This window comes from Pomacea canaliculata, linkage group LG4 (genome assembly GCF_003073045.1).
Source record: "Pomacea canaliculata isolate SZHN2017 linkage group LG4, ASM307304v1, whole genome shotgun sequence".
In the NCBI taxonomy this organism is placed as follows: Eukaryota; Metazoa; Mollusca; class Gastropoda; order Architaenioglossa; family Ampullariidae; genus Pomacea; species Pomacea canaliculata.
Window position 1 is genome coordinate 30257763 of NC_037593.1, and position 20381 is coordinate 30278143.

The 20381-nt window shown below is 46.4% G+C and overlaps 1 protein-coding gene across 1 annotated transcript in view; it reads left to right on the top strand.

The window, feature by feature from the left end:
• LOC112562151 (E3 ubiquitin-protein ligase ZNRF3-like) overlaps nt 1-20381 on the top strand; it is a 44865-nt gene that overhangs the window by 13385 nt on the left and 11099 nt on the right. The window contains exon 2 of the mRNA XM_025235214.1: nt 18158-18283. Within this exon, the coding sequence (XP_025090999.1) occupies nt 18158-18283 (126 nt within the window). The remainder of the gene's footprint in view (nt 1-18157; nt 18284-20381) is intronic.

The window sequence follows — 20381 nt, forward strand, 5'->3', positions numbered from 1 at the left end:
ATCAACCAACATGCTTCCGAAATTCGACTCCAGGGTTGTCGCCAGACTGTGTGGTCGACATACTGCACTTGGGTGTCATGCAAGCGACCCCTGGAGTGCGGTCTCCACGCGGCTTCCTCGTGCTGCGGTTCGCGAACACCGTTAGCCGCAGAGAGCGAACCCGGGCGCGCACTCGTGACCCCAACGCTGGAAAATAAAACAAGTCATCGGATTCTTGGGGCGCGCGCGCGTATTCCGACAGACCGGGTGGGGAGGAGGGGGTGAATGTACTGCGAAGGATGGTGAAGGAGGGAGATGTGGGGAGGTAGGTGGATGGGGGAGCTCTAAGTAAATAAATTCACGCGCTGAGGGGCACGGCGCAAAGTCAAAAGCACTAACACGCGCGCGCTGGCCGACACGAGGCTGCTACATCAAAGGCGAGAGCGCGGCACGTCACGTCTCGCTCACACTACTTGAACTTATCACTTCCTCTCTCACCTGCCCTTCGCTGCTCAAAAAAGCCGGTCGCTCCCACTCTCCAGGTAAGAAGCTCCCTGTCTACCCCGCTCCCACAGCCCCTCCCCCCAATTCCTGTACTCGCCTACCTGTACAGGTGTACTTACAGAGGTATGCCTACCTGTACAGGTGTACTTACATACAGAGGTATTCTACCTCATGGCAGTGTGTGGGTGGTGGTGGTAATGGTGGTGGTGAGTAGCGACAAAATCGTTGAAGGGAAGTGACCAGTTGTCGACGAGTGGTTTTCGAAGTTTGAGAGTTACAACACTCGGGGGATAGCATCTCGCCTCTCTGGAGGCTGTCTGTCCCCTGCCCCTCTCCTCCCACGTTTCCTGCAGACGGTCAGTCAACTGTGGCTCTGTCGTTGGAGTGACACCCCATGGCCTGTTGTTGCAGACTGTCCTACCGCAGCCATGACCCTGAGCCTTGTTGACTGATCGTGCCAGTCGCCCTGTAACCATTCGCTGTTTCTTTACTGCTTTCTTCGTGCGCTCATTCTGATCCCTCCTTGCTTGCAGAAAAACCTTCCACCTCCAGCTCTATGGAGAAAAAAAAAAGGAAAATACTTTAGACGAGATCATAAACCCGGTTAACGCCTGTCACCAATACAGTGAAGGGTGGCTTTCCTGGGTTCAGCTCTCGTCTCGGGCATGCTGTTTTTTTTTCTCTCTCTCTCTCTGCATTTGGCATTTGTTTACAGGGCTGGCTTAGATCCTTCTCTCTCTCACACACATATTGTGTCATGCTATACTTGTCAGTCTTGCTGTGGACCACAGATACAAGTTGAGAGAGAGAGAGCAAACAGCGGCAAAGACTGGAGGATCAGTTCCGTTACGGGGATGAGGGGGTGGGTGGAACTAAAGCACTCTGGGATACTATCGTCTACCTGGTGGGTGTCACACCCGCTACCTGTGAAGTGGCTGTGTGCTCGAGACGTGGCGAAGGTTGAAGCACGCACGCAGCACCCTGTGGCACCACCTCCGCTCCATTCACAGGCTGTTGTGTTGATCTTTGCTGTGTTTGTTGTCAGTTGCAAGTGCGTGCCTCCGTGTCGGAGCAGAGAGAGAGAGAACTCTGTAAAGCGGAGCGTCCCACCTTGTGTACGGGGGAAGCCATTCGTCGTCTGTATTGATGACTGCGGTCGGGTCTCAGACACTACAAGGATTGTGATTGTTGGAGTCTGACATGTCAGACCGTTGCTGCCTCCAGCGATACACGCGCCTTCGCGCCGTTTATATTTGAATGACAGACGCCCCAACACGCTTACTTCCGCAAGTTACCGCGCTGGAGGCTAGTTGATTGGCAGGAATTCATTTAATTGATAGGATTTGCTCTGTTTATCTTTTCCTGTTTAAAAAAAAAACTAACGCTGTTATTTCCCCTTGCTTCTTCTGGAGTAATGCAGTTTAGCTTCGAGGATAACGCGACGTGTGACGTAATGCAGTTTAGCTTCGAGGATAGAGTGACGTGTGACGTAATGCAGTTTAGCTTCGAAGCTAAAGCGAGTGACGTAATGCAGTTTAGCTAGCTTCGTAGAACAGATGTGACGCAATGTTATTAGGTAGTTCATGAAGTAGATTTTTGTGACGCAATGCAGTAGAGTTAGCCCCGAAGATGGTGAAATGTGACATTGTTACACGCCATTGTTAGCTACCTCAGAAGCTACCTCTGTGACGTAACTTGTAATAACATTCCCACCTCCTCTAAGGGTGGTCGGTGACGTCAGGATTTGATATTTTCCTCCCCTACCCACCCTCAAACTATCCCTCTCCGCCGGGATCGAAGCTGGCTATCAGGTTTTCTTTCATTTACGATAAAACATTACTGCTGTATTTCACTGCATTTTGTCACAACCGTCTTTATGTCCAGCACATAGTTCTCTGCTTATCGCGAAGTAACGGCTTCTCACAGGTCCCGGATTTGAAAGGTCAGGGGGAAAAAAAAGTTGTTGCGATGTCAAGTTACGAAAGGCAGTTCAAGAGTCCTAACCCCGGGAAGATGAGGGCTGTGTGCGTTTCCCATCGTCAGCTGTTCGTCATGTCACTCTCGGCCTTTTGTGCGTTGTGTGCGTAACAAGAGGAATCCAACAGATGCCACGCGATAAGCGTTGTTCTACCTGAGCAGGTATCACATGGCGACTTTCTCAACGCCAGCCATGCAGACGACCCGCAGCTGCTGCAGTCGCAGGATGTGGCACAAGTGCGCCGCATGGTCCGTAGAATCTGACGACATCGTCTCTTCCTTAACATCGTCTGATGACCGCTTCGATGAACGTCAGCATTCGACTGTTGGCTGTCGAGGTTCCTGACCCACTCAAAGTCAAAATGTGACTATAGAACTTCTGATGACTTCCTTTTCAATGAACATCAGCATCCGACAAAACATTTCTCCTTCCTACCATGACCTCAGCTCACCTGTTAACTCTCCAAAATTTCTGGAAATTTTACGAGTGATAAATAGATACAAACACTCACACCGTCGGGCAGCCTTTGACACCAGTCTGTGGACATCTTGACTTTTTTCTTTGATTTTTGCTGTTTTTGTTTATTATTTGTTTTCTGTTTGAGCGCTTGTTAGTTTTTTTTCCCCCCGCATTCTTTCTTTTCTACTTGATGTTGTTAATAATCGCTTCCTCCTCTCCAAATGACCTGACCCTTCTGATCAGTGCCGACCCTGATTGTCGTTCCCGGCAGCGACGACTAAGTAAGTTAAACTTCAAGGGTATCCAGTGGCTCGGAGCTTAATTAAAGCCGATAATGGCTGCCGTTGCCAAGCCGCCGTAGTGGTAGAGGAGAGGAGGATTGGTTCTTTCTACACCCCCCTCTCGTCCCCTCGAGCCAGCTTGTTATAACTCGACATCGGGATACACTTGAAGTGAGGACGAAGAGACATACAATGCTGGATCAGAAGAAACCCTAGCTGAACTTTCCTGCTTTATCGCCATCATTATGTTGTGAGAATGAAATCATACCGCGAGGTTGTTGCTAACTTTTTGCGAGCTTGTTGTGTGGATAGAAAAAAAAAGACGAGAAAAAAAAAAACTTTTTTTTAATCCAGAAGAATCTTGGGACCGCTTGCATGTAAATCGAATAAGCTTATTCGAGATTAATCTGCTGGTCACGGATATGAGACATGATCTCGAATATCGAATACCCGGATTTTGTCTGAATGAGTCACACCCAGGAAAATGAAGATATTTTTTAGAAGCAGGTGGAAACCCGGTGAAGTTTCAGTGATGGTAAGAAAAGTTCTTGTGCTAGTGTTCTACCAGTGTGCGTTTCACAATGTCTGAAGTTGTAACACTGTTCAGTTACATGATTAATTAACAAATCAGTAAAACAATTGGGGTGTAATTAACATTCACTCGACACACCCATCTTGGAAGCGTGAGGCTGTAAAACAAAACAAAAAAGTCCCCCTTGTTGTGGTGAGCGCTTGTAACTAAGGTGTCTAGGAACCTTTTGCATTTGCCACTTTATTGGTCAGCACAGAATGTTTTTCATGCTTGAAACAAAATTTCCTGTCATGAAACTCTTCAAACGAGTGCCAGCTGTCACGGAACAACTAATTTCTTCCAATAAACGACGCTGTCGTCAAAAGCCACGAGCGCCGCCATATTTGTCAGTGGATAGTGACTTATTCAAGGTCCAATACTTTATCCGCGGATAGCGAAGGCAAACAACTCATGGACACTTATTTTTCGCGGCTATCCGTCCAGATAAAATCTTACCCGCGATTAGTCCAGCTGTCGGGTCTCCATGCACACGGACGTTGGTCTCGAGCGGTGTTTATGCCTATTTTGTGCAAAACCTTTGCACAGGTCTTTTGCAGTGGATTTTTCCCTACCGCGCATGCGCAAAACACGTCGTCTTACTACGCACGCCCGTGATGGATTATGCGCACAGCTGGTTTACCAAGTATGCCATTAGTATGCCAGGCTGGGAGTCCTGTGTGCAGGCATGCTGACGGTATTTGACGCCAGAAGTCCAGCCATCCTATCCATCCGGGGTATGCGACACTCGCATTCCGCTGGCAGCCGCTTCGCTCCGGGTATGTTATGCCGCCTATAGTTACCCAGGTCTGTTCTCAGGTTATTGATCCACCCGTAATTACCCATGCAAGGTCGGGCCATGTTGCGCTCAGCCTGTGAATAACCTCCGTGTTTTATTGGTGAGAACTCCTCTCCCGCCCTCTACTGGCATTTTGCCTTTTTCCGGAATAAAGTTGGGTGGAGTGGGTGTGAGGGGGAATCAGACATACACGAGACAGCAACAAAGGAGGAACCAGCAACTGGCGAGTGTAAGCCACGAGAGGTCCTCGGTCGGTCAATGGACACTTGGCGAGAAGAAAGCAACGGGTATCCAAGTTAACGAGTTCTGCGTTTTACGATTGAAAAAAGAAATACAGCTCTTGAGATTCTCGAGAATTCTGCATTACTTACTACTTGCAGGAACACAAACTCTTCAGCTTCTAGAAAATACTGTTATCACATTCTTTCCCACTTTTGCAACATTTTAGCTAATAAGTAACAGGAATTATATATCCAAAGCTTTTCTCTTCTGACTTCCAGATTGGCGTTGGTAAGGGTTTTAAAACAAGCCTCGGAAAGATAAGTTGAATCTTATTGCTGTATCAAGCCAAAATAGACCTTCAACAACTGAAATTTATTTATTTATGCGAGTTTAGGTTTTTGACAGTTATTGTACTCGTTCGTTGGTGTCTGCCAAGCTTCAACATATTTACTCGCAAGGCCAATACTTTCACCAAGAGACTTTCAGATTACGACGATTTTTAGGAAGCGATCATTTTTTTTTTTCCAGTCGAAAGACTTTCAACCTGTGGCTGGCTACTCGAGTCAGTCATCTTCTCCCAGCATCGTCTTTATTGGTGAAGGCAGAAAAGAACCACGTGACTCACGTGCATGATCCTCATCTGCGCAGACCTTGTAAGGTCAAGACCTTTTGCCAGGCCACAGTACTACTCCTACGGATTATTTACTCTACATATTAAAACATTCTTGGCGGGTAGGCGTGTGTGTTCATTGGCGACAAACCAGAGAATGGTGTGGGAAGGAGTGAGAGTACAAGTTGCGTGCACTCACTGACCTTCTTTCTTTGCCGATAAACTTTCTGTATGCTGGCTTTGCTGTATCTGTGCATCCGTCTTTATCAACGGCGCTCCATCTATTTTGAGAAAAGACTAGCATAGCCATCCCATGAAAACATTCGAAGAACGTTGATATAAGTTTGTTCGCCAAATGTCTGGAACAATATTTGTTCCGAAATTGGGGAGAATTCCAGACGAGGGCGTAGATGGCGGAAATGAACATCATGGCTACTTCACAGACATTGAGATGGAGAACGGAAGTCAAAAGCCTTTCTGAAGTCTACGGCTCACTTTCTAAACCACATGTAAATTGTTGGCGATCAGCAAGGGGTTCTCCCTGGAAAAGGAAACCCGCCAAAGCATGCTTTTGGTCGCGACCTCATTCTGACCACGAGTCTCGGTGGCTTTGGCCGCACGTGCCGAAACGTTCTTTGACGTTAATGGTCGGATACCGCTCGCGATTGCCTCGTCTTCACCAGAGCGCGCACCTTGGAATTTCTCCGACAACTCGACGCTACGCATTTAACTCATCAGTTCCTCCAAGCCAGAACCCATCAGCCACCGTAACAAGATCGGCCGCAAAAAATCCACGTCTGCTTAAGGAGAAAAGAAAGAAAGAATTTTTTTTTTAGGTGGGGAGGAGGGCGGTGTGGGAGAGAGACGAGAGCTTAGTGCGTCGTAACCGTCTTGAGCCCAAATGAATTCAGCAGACCAGAAGGTTCGTTTCGCGATCTTCTGTGCAAAGTTCGCCATCCTTTATCCAGGTTATGAATCACTTCTGTCTGCGCATAATGCGGCTTGGGGAGTAGAGAGGAGAGAATAAAACGCCTCGCCCTTACAGCTATCAGTTTGCATGAGTAGCCAGCATCATCGGTGAATTCCTTCCTTCCTTCTTTCATCCTTTGACTGGCAGGAGCGGTTCTGCTGGGTTCACCGGCACTGGTTGTCGGAGGGAAGAACTAGGTAGACGCAGTGGTTGACAAGGTCTGTCTTGGGGGGTGGTGAACAGATCTTGTAAGGAACGACCTCTTATTTGCCACGAGTTCTTCTTCCTCTTGGCGTCAACTCCGACCTTTCACCTTCCAAGGTTGGCAGAAGAACGGTCTTGGACAGATTGTCGTGCCGAGTTACATTGCGAGGAGTTCGTGGTGACCAACGAGGGTGGCAACTGTGCTTCGTATGAAGTTTTTACCCTCCATGTAGAATATTCGGAGCAGCCTACAGTCACTTGTTTATTAATGCCTGGATTCTTCTCTCGTCCATGTCTGTACATTTGAACTACGAGATACTTGTGCAAAGCTGATACAGTTATTTTCGTTGCCACAACCGCCGTTGACGATCCGGATGTGGATGTCAGAAGAGGAGTTGCCATATTTGGAGAAGGTGGTTTCCAAGTGCTTCAAGCTGTTGGCCTTCCCGACCTGTGTACAGTTCATGGAAGTCTCTCTGCTTTGTTGTTGTCGTTGTTGTTAACCAGAACTTTGTTCTTGCTAGTGTTGGTCTTCCTTCCATCATGCATTTATTCTGTCTGTCAATCTGTTGGTTTCGGCTTACAGCTTTGGTTTCCGCTATCTGATTAATGTCGTCTGCTAAACCCACTGACGAAATGCAGGTGTGATGGTGCATGATATTCTTTAAGAAAATATTAGGCAGTGCTAGCAACATGGGTCACCCAGTGGTACCGCGTCCATTGAGCTCTTGTTTAGCGCCTCGATGACTTGAGCGATGTTCTTTGATGTTGAATTTTTCGCATCACATGTTAGTCTCTCGTGTCAGGCTCAGTCAAAGGTTGTTTTTTTTTTTTAAATTTATGACAATGTGGAAGGGATCTCGCTGAAGTTGTAGAATACAGCAGTTGACGATCTGTTCATCTGTGCTTCTTCCTGGTCCTGAACCCAGACTGTTCAGAAAAAAAAGTTTCTGCTTCTGCGTGATCCCTTCAGGCCTCGATGCAAGCCTGAGTGTGTGCCACTGTTTGCTTACACCAGTAGTCAACTGCTTGCCATTGCGTGTGTGGGTGTGTTCGCTTGACCACTCTCACGTGCACGCACATGTTTCAGTTAGAGTTGCACTCCACAGTTAACAGCATCGGGTAACTGTCCTGTTATCGCCGCCGGATAACTAGCAGTTCTCGGCCCTTCAGTCTTTCCCAGTAATTTCAGTAAATTATTATAGTTTTTTTCTTCTTCTTGTAAATACCCGTCGCGTGTTCTGTCGCGGGAAATGTCGGCTCAAGCTGTTCTCGCGTGACTGGCCGAGACAAGACTCTGGACAGGCGGTCCACATCAGATGAAGAGTTACGAAAATATTTCCATCTATCGGCGGTTGGGTACTATGAGAAAGGGAGGGTGAGGGTTAGAGTGATAAAGCAGAACTGGAGTGGCTGGCGACCCAAACAAACATTTTCCTGCCGCAAAAACAAAAAACTAAACTACAGGCACTGTCTTCAGCTTAGCTACCCCGAGACCCCTACTTCACACTCTCACCTTTACACCTTTCGCTCCTTCCCCTATTCCTCCGCCAGTTGGACGAAAGGAAAACAGAAGCATCGACAGATTAAGCCATATTTGAAGAGAATGCAAGTCTGTTATTCTCAAAATCACATCTAACAAGTTTTTAGTTTTGTCTTCTTGATACTACCACCAGCGCGAGACCGCACTCCTCCATCCGTCCATCATCCCCCGAGACCACACGACGGGCAGGTCATTCGTCTGCTGCCACTTATCCGACTACAACAGGCAAGCGGTCAAGCAGAGCATGGCGGTCGAGGTGTTTAATGACTCCCCGCCCTAGGGACACATCGTGAGGCGTTGTTACTGAAGTGGCGAGACGCCCTCGATACAATCGCCACACCAGACAGGAAACCGTTCGTCTGCGCCAGTAACCGACTGAGCCACCGCGGACCTCGCTGGTCTTCCAGGCGCTGATGTGCGCCAGATATTTTCTTTTCACGATTTTATTTATTTTCCCAGAAATTTCAAGACTGGCAGAGCTCCTCTGAAGATAGCAGGAGAATAATTTATTTTCAAGCTTTTATCTCGAACCTTGCACACGTGCGCGCGCACCAACCACAAGGTAAACGGCAGTTTTGTTTACTTATTTGTATCGGTTACACGTAATTATCTTGTTAACAGTGATGATGAAGATGATGGTAATGATGCTGATAACGGCTACATCAGAACAGTGAGTGTGTAAACATTGCCTGCAGATGACAAGGTGCGTCGGACTTCACAGCGTCCACAGCGGCCGTTAATTTATCTTCTGCCTGGAAGCCGGTCGTCAGCGGCCTGGCATGCCTGTGCATGTTGATATGATTCATCGCCGACCAGGCTTCAAAGACCGCGGGAGGTTGGATAACATACACAAGACGGCACTGTTGCGTGGGGGAGGTTAACATGAAAGGCCGCGATAGCGCACGCGCGCGTGGGAGTGATGCATGATGGGGTTGCGAACATCAAAGATATATGGAATAGGTTAATGCAGGTTGTGAGGGGATGATGGATGAAGGAAGCGAGCAGCTTCAAAGCCTGACGAGCGGCGGAGGTTCTAAACTAACTGTCGGCAGCAGCTTGGATGCAGCTGTTGGCTCACTTTTCTCTCGGGGGGAAGGCGGTCTGCGATGGTGTAGTCTTCATCTAGCATGCGACAGCGGAGTAATAAGGTGGTTTTCGCTCCTGCTGTAGGTAAACAATCCACCTCGACGCTGGTTTTTTTGTCTCCGGTTAAAGAGTATGTCGATGACTTTACAAAGTCAGACATTTGTTGTAGCATTATGTAGGAGATGAGAGATGTCCTCTAGTTGCCTTGACGACGTCGTCATGGAGCTCGGCGAGGATGTCCTGTAACAATTGAAACATTTCAGAAAACTTTGATGAGATACACAGGATGCCTCCCTCCCACCTCATTAATGAATTTGTAAAAGTTACTAAAAATACATTTTTCTCACAAATCTAGCATAAATAAATATCCTATTGTTTTCTCGATGTACAAACCTACATCACCTTGCACATATATGACGTCATATTTGTACACAAATCATTTGATTAACATATTCCTGCTTTTCCATTGGCCGAGGCCTTCACATCGTAAACTTATCCATGTGCATTCCTGACATCTGTGTTGATGACTCGTTATTTAAAAATAGTGGTGATGGTGGTGGTCAGTGGTGTAACGAGAGATGTTTGTAACGCATGCGCAAGATGATCTGCTGAAGGTAGCACTATCGTCTTACTGTTGTCCTGACATGTGAATGAGTGGTTGAGAAGCTTTCATCAGACACGCAACTTATGTGTTCACAAGTAGGCCAACCATTCCAAACTGAAGACCAAAACAAACCGTAGCATCACCGACCATAAACTGCAGCAACATCAGACGGAAGCAGCACGTGCAACACGCCACTCCTATAATTGTCACACCCTGCATCCGCTTTCTCTCTCTTCCACTCTGTGGAGGTCATAGGTCGCTTGGATAAGTGTTTCAGTATGTTTACATAATTGCATCAGTTTAAATATTACACATACACACATCATATATCATGTTGATACATTAAATTAACCCCATAAGTTCGACAGAAGACACACACAAACATTCTTAAACAGAAATTTAAAAAAAAAAAAGGTTCTGTTGAACCGGCAGCCATGCCAGACCAGCGCCTCGTTGTAGAGAAGCGCACGGAGGGACCGGTAACCGGAGCAGCAGTCAGCACGGAGAGAAAATGTTTGTAGATAGCGCCTACACCCCTGACGAGTGGGGTCCGTGGCCCCATGAATGTCTTGTGGAGATGTGCAGGCAATAAAGCGTGTAAATGTGAGTAGCGAGGTGTGTGCCGCTTCCGCCCCGGTGCTGCGAGCAACTTCCTGGCTTATCGGGCAACGTGAGCGATGGTTCATCTTCCGAAAGGGCAAAGGTCATGCTCCGCGAAGCTGTCTCACCTGCGCATCCCCTGCTGCTCTTTTTCCTCCCACCCAGTTCTGATATTTTTTCTGGAAATGTCGAATCGTTCCTCAACGGGAGCGAGTGAGAGAAAGTTGAAGAGAGAGAGGAAAAAGGATTTATTGAATGTAGTGAGAAGTTTTTTCACGTTTTTGTAGTGAGAAGTTGTGAATGTATTGGTTTTGTTTTTAAAATGAAACCTCCGAGGTATCCGATGCAGGCAGGCTGAAAAAGACACCGAACCTTCCTGAATGTAATGGACGTACAGTGGACCTCCGAGTGTCAAGAGGAAGTTACTCTCATAGGGGTAGGGGAGAGGTCAGAGTTCATCTATATCTAGATACAAACAGTTTCATCGTCTTCCTCGCCTGGTTTCGGAAGGTTTCTTCCGCAGATTCAGGTTTACACAGACTCATCATTGCTTGAAAATTACGAACTTCAGCGCGCATAGTAAACACATTCTGTAAATGAGAGTAGTGTTCACTCTCATAATTCCATTCACCTTTCCACAGCTGATCGTTTCAAACACTACACATTCGTTCTCCCCTCCATTCATCTTTATGTTGCCAGGACGTTTGTTGCTGACAGTAGGTAGTGAACTACTCTACTCTGGATGTCCTCAGACTCTGTTAATGTGCTGTGTGGCCTGTTTCCAACTCAGATACTATTACCCCCCTTCTTTATTGTTATTTTAACGCCTTCCGCTCTCCAACATCCCCCCCCTACCCTCATCCACCCACCCGCACGAGCGCACCACTTCTGGCTGGCCCCCGCGCGTCTGTCTGATAAAACCGCGGGTGATTAAAGGATTAGATTAACACTGCGGGTGTGCGATCTGTTACTCGTCAACGGTTGCTTTACGTCACAGAGTGGCGGAGCTGTCATATTCAGTTTCCTCCCCGAGATGGTGTGGCGCAATACCTTGTGGCACTCAGCTCTCCCTCCTCTCACCCACTTAGCAACTTTCGCTTACCGCTACCTTCTGTTGTTATTATTATAATATTTTACTTCCTGTACGAACAGTTCAGTGTCCAGGCAAATATTGTTTGTGGACAAATGTTTCCATGGTTCACGAGGAGGGCCAAGAAGTTTGACATTGTTTACAACAATTGTTCCTAGCACTAACGTTTCCTAAGAAAACATGTTAGTCTGTCCTCCACACATCTGTCTGGGCAAGAGTAGTCGATCTTTTGTGATTACCCTGAGTCAAGGAAGTTGAAAGTCAGTCAAGCATGGCCTTGGTCGTTAGCTATGTGAAAGTTTAGCATGGAGGTACATGTGCAGGTCAGGTGTCACTGGTTCGATTTCTGTCCTTTCAGTGAGCATGATTGTTTTCTAGCGTGCCTGTCTGGTCACGGAGTAGTCCAAGCCATGGTCGTCCTACACAGGTTGCTGGTGTCTGCGCTGTCTGACGTCTGCTGATGTGGCAGCTGCGGAGGCTGTGCGTCAGGGGACCGTGCTGCACGTGTGGAGGCTTTTGGCGTTCAGACGTGAAGGGTTTCATAGGTTTCGGCAAAAGCTTGCATTCACGTGCGAGTGGGAGGTCCTTCTGGTCCTGTATGTATCCGCCAGGCGTTCATGGATGTGTCTGACTGACGACAGCGCACGCGCAATCAAGAGAAAGAGATTTTTTAAATAAGAAATCTTGTCAAAACCACGTAGATACTGGTTTATAAGCACGCTCGCAAACACACACACTAAACTAATTCATACATAATCCGTCGGTTTATCGCGTTCAAGTCATATTTTTGATGTATCTCAGTGCCTTAGAATTTTGCCCAGTGTAATGACCACGATTCCCGGTAGTCGGTAGTTGTCTGGGGAAGACGGAGTTGTTTAAAACTTTTTTGAGGTACACGGGAGATTTCGCATGTGATGGCGAAGACAACGCCACCAAGTTTGTAAATTCTGACATACCGGGGATCAGCCGTTGCAGTTAGTGCTTTACCTTCACGAATGTTCCAGAAACATGTGCACGAGAAGGTCATGAACTCCACTCCTGATTCTGGTGTAGCCCCGCTGCCATTATGCAAATCGGGAAGACGCCTCTTTGCGTGCCGTCACTCCCAGGAGAATAATCTAAAGAGAGAGAGAAAAAAAAAAGAGAAATGGATGAGAGAAGTCTCGAGACTGGACGTAGGATTACGATTAGTTGACATCCACCGATATTACAGTCCAACGAATGGATCTAGATGTTCGTTGAGTACACTGGGCTGGATCGCGACCACACGAGTGGACTAGTAGTCAGAATTGCGCCAAGGAATTCCTTATGGGCAAAGGGGAATATTGGTGGGGATACCATTTTGTTTCCCTTCCTTGGTTGTCATAGAGCCGGCATGAGCGAATAGACGACGATGAGGAAAAAGGCACAGAGAAGAATACGTAGGTCCTTGACTTTCGGTAACCTTTGCCCTCCAGTTTGCTGTAACTTCCGGTTGGTTTTAGTCGTCTTTGTCCTCTCTCCCCATGGCGTCGCACGACAGGACGGATTGTTTCGATTAAGCTTTGCGATCAAGGCAACAGGTTTGGATCTTGGACCCGCAGCCCTCGATCAAAGTCAGGACCAATTGTAGCCAAGCCTCTCGTGAGTCGAGTGTACCACGACTTCCTGTCCTGCGCAGAGTGTGGAGTGGGACTGAAACATATTGGCTCGCCGACCTTTCCAGTCACAGTCCGATTCAGTTACACATCTCCCCAATCCCCCCACTCCCTAAACATCAGTTAAAGGTATAGTTCGGGTTCAACGGAAATGGTTTAAGAATATTATTGTAACATGTTGGCGTAATGAATTGTTTTGAGCAAAGCTTCAATCGCACTTACTTGGCTGATAAACATGCTCGCTCACTTCAAAACCTACCTGCTCCTGTTTGAGACGGAGCTTCGGTGGATTCTGAGAGCAGAGAGGTGGGGGCGGGGGACGTGTACACGTTGACAAAAAGTTTTGAAACCGTGGGAAGTCTCCAGACCCTCCTCGCACCTTCGTTTATTCCACGCCACGTTTGCCTTAGCGGGTACCTGGCCACCCTGCCGACCCTGTAGTTCACGGCTGTTCAGGTGGGCCTTTCATGTGCCGCGGGTGTTCGCCGGGTCCCCCGTGTGGCGGCATGTTCGCTTTAATCTCGCAACGTTGCCAACTGTCACAGGGTTGACAGCCTGGGTCGTCGCCGGGCCCTTTCATGTTGATGGCTGGAAAGCACGAACTGTGTTCCGCACCGGACCCACCAGTTCTCGGCCGCTCGGCAGGGTTCTAAACACGACCAAGGTTATCGTCTGATTTGTTTATCAGTCACGACTTGGAAAGGCCCCCTACACACACACCACCACCACCCTATCCCCATTCAAAAGCGTTCGAGTGGATTGGATGGTGCGGGGGTGGATGCAGTGGGGCAGACAAAAACATGGCGATGGGTGGAGATTGGGTGGGGGACTGTGTCCCCTCAACTAACGATGTGTTCACACGGTCCTTACATTCTTGATCGAAGTAATCAGGTTCAGTGAATTTCACTGACCAGTGTAGTATCCAGTGCTAGCTGACCCTTCCCTGTGGTGGTGGTGGTTGGGGAGGCGGGTACTGAGAACGGGGTATGCACTGTGTGAATACTGTTTAACTACCGACGTGACGCGGAAGTACACCTGGTTAATTAACTCTGACATAAGAAGCAGCTAATGTCTGTTTAGGAACTTTTTTTTTTGTGTGTGAGTTCGCCGTTTGGTTGCGTCATTTCTCCCATTGTTTGGTTTGTCAACGAGAATTTGTCTTACACGTAGGTGTTTACAATTTATGTCTGTTGTCCTTAATGGAGAGCAGGTATCATGAAGACCTGAAGTAACCATCCCAGATTGTATTTTGTGTGTGTGGTGACAGGTGTGGGGATGTTTCATAAGGGAAAAAGTTATAATGCTTCTCAGTCAAACCTCCTGTTTTTTTTGTTTTTTTTTTTAAAAACGATCCTGTGTCTTCTGTAGATACAAAAAAAAAAACAACAAAAAAAACCAACAACCAAAAAAACCAACAACAAAAAACAAAAACAACAAAAAACAACAACAAACAAAGTAGCCAGGGATCTCTTGATTTGGAGGTGAGCCAATCACCAAAACAAAGAAAAAAGAGCAATGAAAACAATTTGTATTACTCGGCAGACTCATCAGTCAACCCTCTCATGTATTCTTCGAGACAAGTGTTGGCGCTGCTGTCGTGCACTAGTGACGTCACTGAAGTCGTCACGTGTGGACCAATAGGTCATAACATTCCACCTTTCTCTCTCTCTCCCCATCATTTAAAATTCTAACATCGCTCAGAATCCGAACACGCCGCACCTTGGCTTGTATAACCAGCAATGTTGTTTTCTTTACACTCGACGATTTCATCATCATCATCATCATCATCATCATCAGCCTTTCTTGCGATCGTCACTGCTCAGAATGTGGACAACATCACCGGCAACCTTTTTAAAGAAGCGAAGCTTATTGCTGTGTATTTACGATCCACTATCTACTTGAAAAACCACTTCACATCCCCACCTCACCCCTCAATCCATCCCCCACTAACTCACCTCCGAAAGAAAAACGCTACACGGGCCGGCGTGGCTGTTTATTGTGGATGGAGGGAGAGGAGGAGGAGTGGGTGGGAACCACCAGAAGTGTGTTTTATGTCTCGGAGGTCGGCTGGGGTTGTGCTTTATGTGCGGGGCTTTGCACCAGCCTGACCTTTGTGCGGAAATTACCTCAGTGTTTTGAACGAGGAGGCGATAGTGGTGGGGAGACGGGGGATGAGAGGTATAAAAGAACGACAGCAATTGCGACTCTACTCCTCCCCTATCCCCCGATCCTTCGTTCTGCCTTGTGACCGCAAGGGGGAGGGGAAGAGAGTTCGCACCGAACACTCGCCATATACTGAAATTGTTGGATAATCAATGGCGGTCGTAAAAAGAGGAGTCTCTCAAAAAAGTTTAGCTCGGGTGGAGAGCATCACCTGACTTGGAGGGACTTGAACAAGTCAACCGGCTGCTGAAGGGGAGGTAGGGGGAGAGGGGAACGCGGGATTACATGTCATCACATCAGGCTTGCGACAGGTACGCGTTCTTTCTTTCAACGGACAAGCAAACAACCTGTCAGAAGATAACAATAAACAAATGAATAGTTAATAAATATTTTACCAACCCGTCCCAGGGAAGGCCATCAAGGATGCTGATCGCACTTTCAAGTATGATTGACTACAAATCGAAATTTTTATTTTATGGACTGTCTTGGAATATCACACATGGTGTACAGTATTATCTCCTTTGTTCTCTCGTCTTCGTCAGTTCCACAGAAACGTTTGTTTACTTCAGTCACACGCCGTCCATCACACAAACACAAACATCACTCGCCCCTTCACAGCGGAATTTCACCGAATGAACTTTTTTTTTAAAGGAAGACCGACTGTCACACAAACATGAAAAGACTTGGTTCGAAGGCATACCGATTATGGTCTCTCTCCGTCCTTCTCTCTCACACGTGCACACACACACACGCATGTACACACACACACACGCATGAACTGCCATCAGGCCCAGTCAAGTGCTCGTCTCATTAAAGTCATCTAAACTGAAGTTCAGGGCCATGGATTCATCAAGAAAGGTATACGTAAGCCAAGTGCCATATATACATTGTGATCACTGTCTGTATATTTATATGTTGCACATCCATCCATCTCCTCCCCCCCAACACACACACTTTTTAACAATCCCAGAATGCTCAGTAATGTAAAAGCCAATTTTGGTGTTTAACAGAGGATTTCTGCTGCTCCCACTCTTGACAAGAGTCACGTGAGTTCGCTCAGCATCTTGTTTTTGCGGATGGACGACTCCGAAAGTTAAACTCCCCGATTGCAAGATTTTCTGTTGTTGTTGTTTAGGTTTATAACTTGTACTCAAAATCTGACCAAACAACTCTGAAAAAAAATAATAATCGCAGTTCTCTTCTCCATTCTCCACATGTCATGGCAACATTATCATGGAATTGAAACTGTTGTTGTTGTTATGAACTGCGCCTTCGGTGACGGTGAGTTGAAGTTTAGGTCAGTCATTCGGTGATTTTATGAAAAAAAAAAATAATCACAAGAATTGTTTGTGACAAGCCAGTGGCAGAAGGCAACTTTCAGCATCGTGTTATGTTTGACTCTCGCCAGCCTGCAAGAGTTGGCAGGACCACAGAGTAAACAAAGCGAATCAGCGGTGGAATTGCATTTTCTGTTTAGATGAATGGCCTGCAGAGGGAGCTGGAACGTTAATTGTCTCATTTCCATGAGCAGAGAAAGGCAGGTTCGGTCGAAGAAGTGGGCGTGCTTTACTGTGTCCTACTTTCCTTGTTTGTTTTTTTTTCTTTCCTTCCTCTTTTTTTCTGGTTTTCAATCGAAGACCGCTGAACTAGGTCAGCGAAGACAAGTACCAGCCATCTGCAACAACATGACAGTTGAAGTAGGGAATGTCTCTCACTCCCACACACCCACCACCTCGGTGTGAAGTCAGGGTTGTTAATGATGTTACTAAGCCGCCCCCTGGAACATGTTGTTTAGCTGTTGGTGCTCAGGATGTTTTTTTTTTCTCCCGAAGACCTTCGCCGAATGTCAAGAGTTTCCACTGTGGAGAGGTGGAAGAGAGGATACAATGCCCCTATCTCCTTTCCTCGCATGTTTTTATGTGTCATTACTCATCTATCGGCAAAACATCTGATTTTCACTTGAGTTTTCAATTTTTCTGGAACAGTCCACATCTTCGTTGGTCCTCTCACCTGCATTGTCCTCCGTCAAAGATGTTACAATGGCGCAGTGATTACGAACTTAACAAAGACGGGGCTTGGTGGTCAGAGATCGGCATCTTGTTAAAATGTTTTGTGTAATGTCTTGTTTAAATGTTCGTGTAATTTTACGTGTAATGGGGCTTGTAATTCGTCGTAATGTCTCGTGTAATGTCTCGTGTAATATGTCGTGTAATGGCGCTCGTGTCACGTGACACCTGCTTACAAGAATGCACAAGGTTGACATGACACGGACTTTCGTCGCTGACAAACCACAAAGAATCATCTGTGCGATTTAAAAAAAAAAAGATTTCTTTGTCTCCCTTTCGTGTTTTTCCTCCCGCTGCCACATTTTTGTGATGATCGGGAGAAGAAGGAACACTGCAAAATAAAACAGTGCGAATCGTCTGTGTGTGTGTGTGAGTGTGTGCGATCTTATGTCACTTCTACGCTTTATACTCATTCACACATAGTAGGTGTGTGCCAACATGCATATAACCATCACATGTGCTGGAACTAGTTGTGTGGATTCATTTGTTTGTTAGTCTGGAGAAGGAGAGCGCCATTTTACTTCCCATCCATTATTCCTGTCATTAATTACTGATTTGTTATCCTTTGCTCTAGCTGTGTTTTTATTATTATTAATTTTACAACCCTGTGCCAAAGAAGTGTCACCCTTCTGTCCCGGTATCGTCCCTTGTCGATGTCGCAACTAGAATTACGGCCCCTTGCATCATGGCTGCTCGTGGCCTGTGCATACCTTGGCTTGTTTGTATTTTTCTTGCATGATTTACAGTTCTCGCGCGGAACCATGGTCATGTTTGTTTTGCTTCCTGTTTTGCAGCTGCACCCTCTTGGCCTCTGCAACACCAACGATTATGACGAGCGTTACGGCTTTGGCTGGGTGGGCGTGGTCAAGCTGGAGCGACCGGAACTGGAACCGGAGCCATGTCTCTCAGTCTTCGGCAAGGTGAGCATCCGGGTCTCCTGCTGCTGTGGCTTAGAGGGGGACCTGTGAATATTTGTTCGTGTGCACGCTAAATTTTTCTCCCTATGCGCGTGTGTTGGAGAGAGTGTGAGTGAGAAAGAAAATGAGAAGATGCTAAAAAGAGAGTGTGAGAAAGAAAAATAAAATGCACATTTTTTACGCAGATGTCAGTCCTTTTAGAAAATTGACTGTTCCGTCTCGGACACCTTTGTTTTTTTTGTTTTTTTTTGTCTGTGGCACGTGTTTACATTGTTGACTACTTGACCCTGATAAAACTTGTAGTTAGGCACAAACACCTGTTTCCTCCATGCTTTGGACTTTCATTTCCTTACTTTTAAAGTGGCTTTTGACACTTCTTGACACGTGACATATATGCAAGAACTACCATTAACTTCAACGAAAGGTTAGAGATGGAAACAACAGCGCATAACGGTTACAACGACACGCAGTTCATTAACTGTCTTCCTCGCCTCCCCGAAAAAAGATTTGTGCCAGTCTCTGAAGTCGACCAGTCAAATAACATCTTTAAAGGGAACTCAAAACATGGAGAAAAAAAGCATTTACTCTTGTCGAGGGGAGGTCACGTGGAAGGTAACAGTTATTATGAGAGTCAATGCTGTGTCGTCGATCACTACGGGGTATATAGTAGATGAAACGGTCAAGACACCGGGTACCAGGGGACCGATGTGAGATGGGGGGACTGTTTACAGATATTACTGTGAGAGGAGAAAGTCCAGAGAACAACAAAAACAACAACCATCTACGACTTGTTGGTACTCAAGAGTAGAGAAGGAGGAAGAGCGTGTAGGAACTTACTAAAGAGGTGAAAAGTCACATCACCTCCTTCCTCCAATGACCTTTCAAAAAAATAAATAAATAAAAATCTCAGGGAAAGACCTTTACCTTACTCTCCACATTGCGAAGCTGTTGATGCAAGTGAACTCATCCTGTGTTATTTGTAGCAAGCTGTCCGGAGACTCAAATAGTGATAAACGCGTTTTACTAGACTTCTTAACTCGTGCACGTGTTGGTGCACCAGCGCCATCTGTCAGCTTGTAAAGGAAAACCATTAACAGCAGTGACAGACTCTGTTCTCTTGACCCTGGAGGTAGTTTTTGCCAGAATTTCCGCAAATTGAGTAGTCGTTAGTGTCACGAGTCAGACCTGAATGTTGGGTGTTGATGTCAACATAATGCGAGCCGGCGCTTGGCACCGACCATCCAGGACCTTATAAGGTTAGAGAGGAGTTAAGGGCCATGGGAGATAACTCTAGTGAACTGACAAAAAAACGAGTGACACGTGTGCAGGAGATGAGGGGTTAATGTGAAGGTTGGCAAAGTGCAATAAATGTTGAGGAAGGGCAATGAGAAAACAACTCTGTTAGAGCTTCCCTAAGAAATGTTGGCACCGGTAGCTCTTCAGGTGTCAGCATGAATACAAACTTGTCAAACATTGGAGGTGTTTTCATTGCAGGAATTTTTATAATATAAATTTTTATATACTTTATGTTTACGATCACTGTTTATATTTTAATTTCATTAGTGTAATTGGGAATATTAAGAGTTAGCTTGAACACATGCAGCTATGTGGAAGCTCGAACTGTCAGCAGCAGTCAGAAGAGTTTGCTAAAGTTACGATCCCTTCTGTATAATAATTTTTTTTTTTTTTTTGTATTTTCTCTTGTCAGATAATTTAATTAAGGCTGCTGTGTTCATTAGTGATCGCTGAGGTGTGTGCGAATGAATGTTTAGTCTATTAAAAATCATTGCCATTAATGGAGTAATTGCACGCTGAGGTTTTCATCAACGGCTTTGTTCGCTTATTTTGATGTTATTTCCTTATTTGATGTCAGTTATGTCTGAGAAAACAACCCAAACTTCATGCCTTTAATTACACCTTCCGCCCACCCCTCTGTCCCCCCAGCAACTTTCTCGCTGTCTGTGCGTGCGTGCGAGGAGTTATGTAGTTCTCTCATGTTTGCGTGTCAAGTTGTGTGTTTTTACTGCATTGTGCGCCGGTGAACTATTTCAATGAACTAACGACGGCTCTTCAAAGGACACAAAAGTGGGATGTAGTTCCG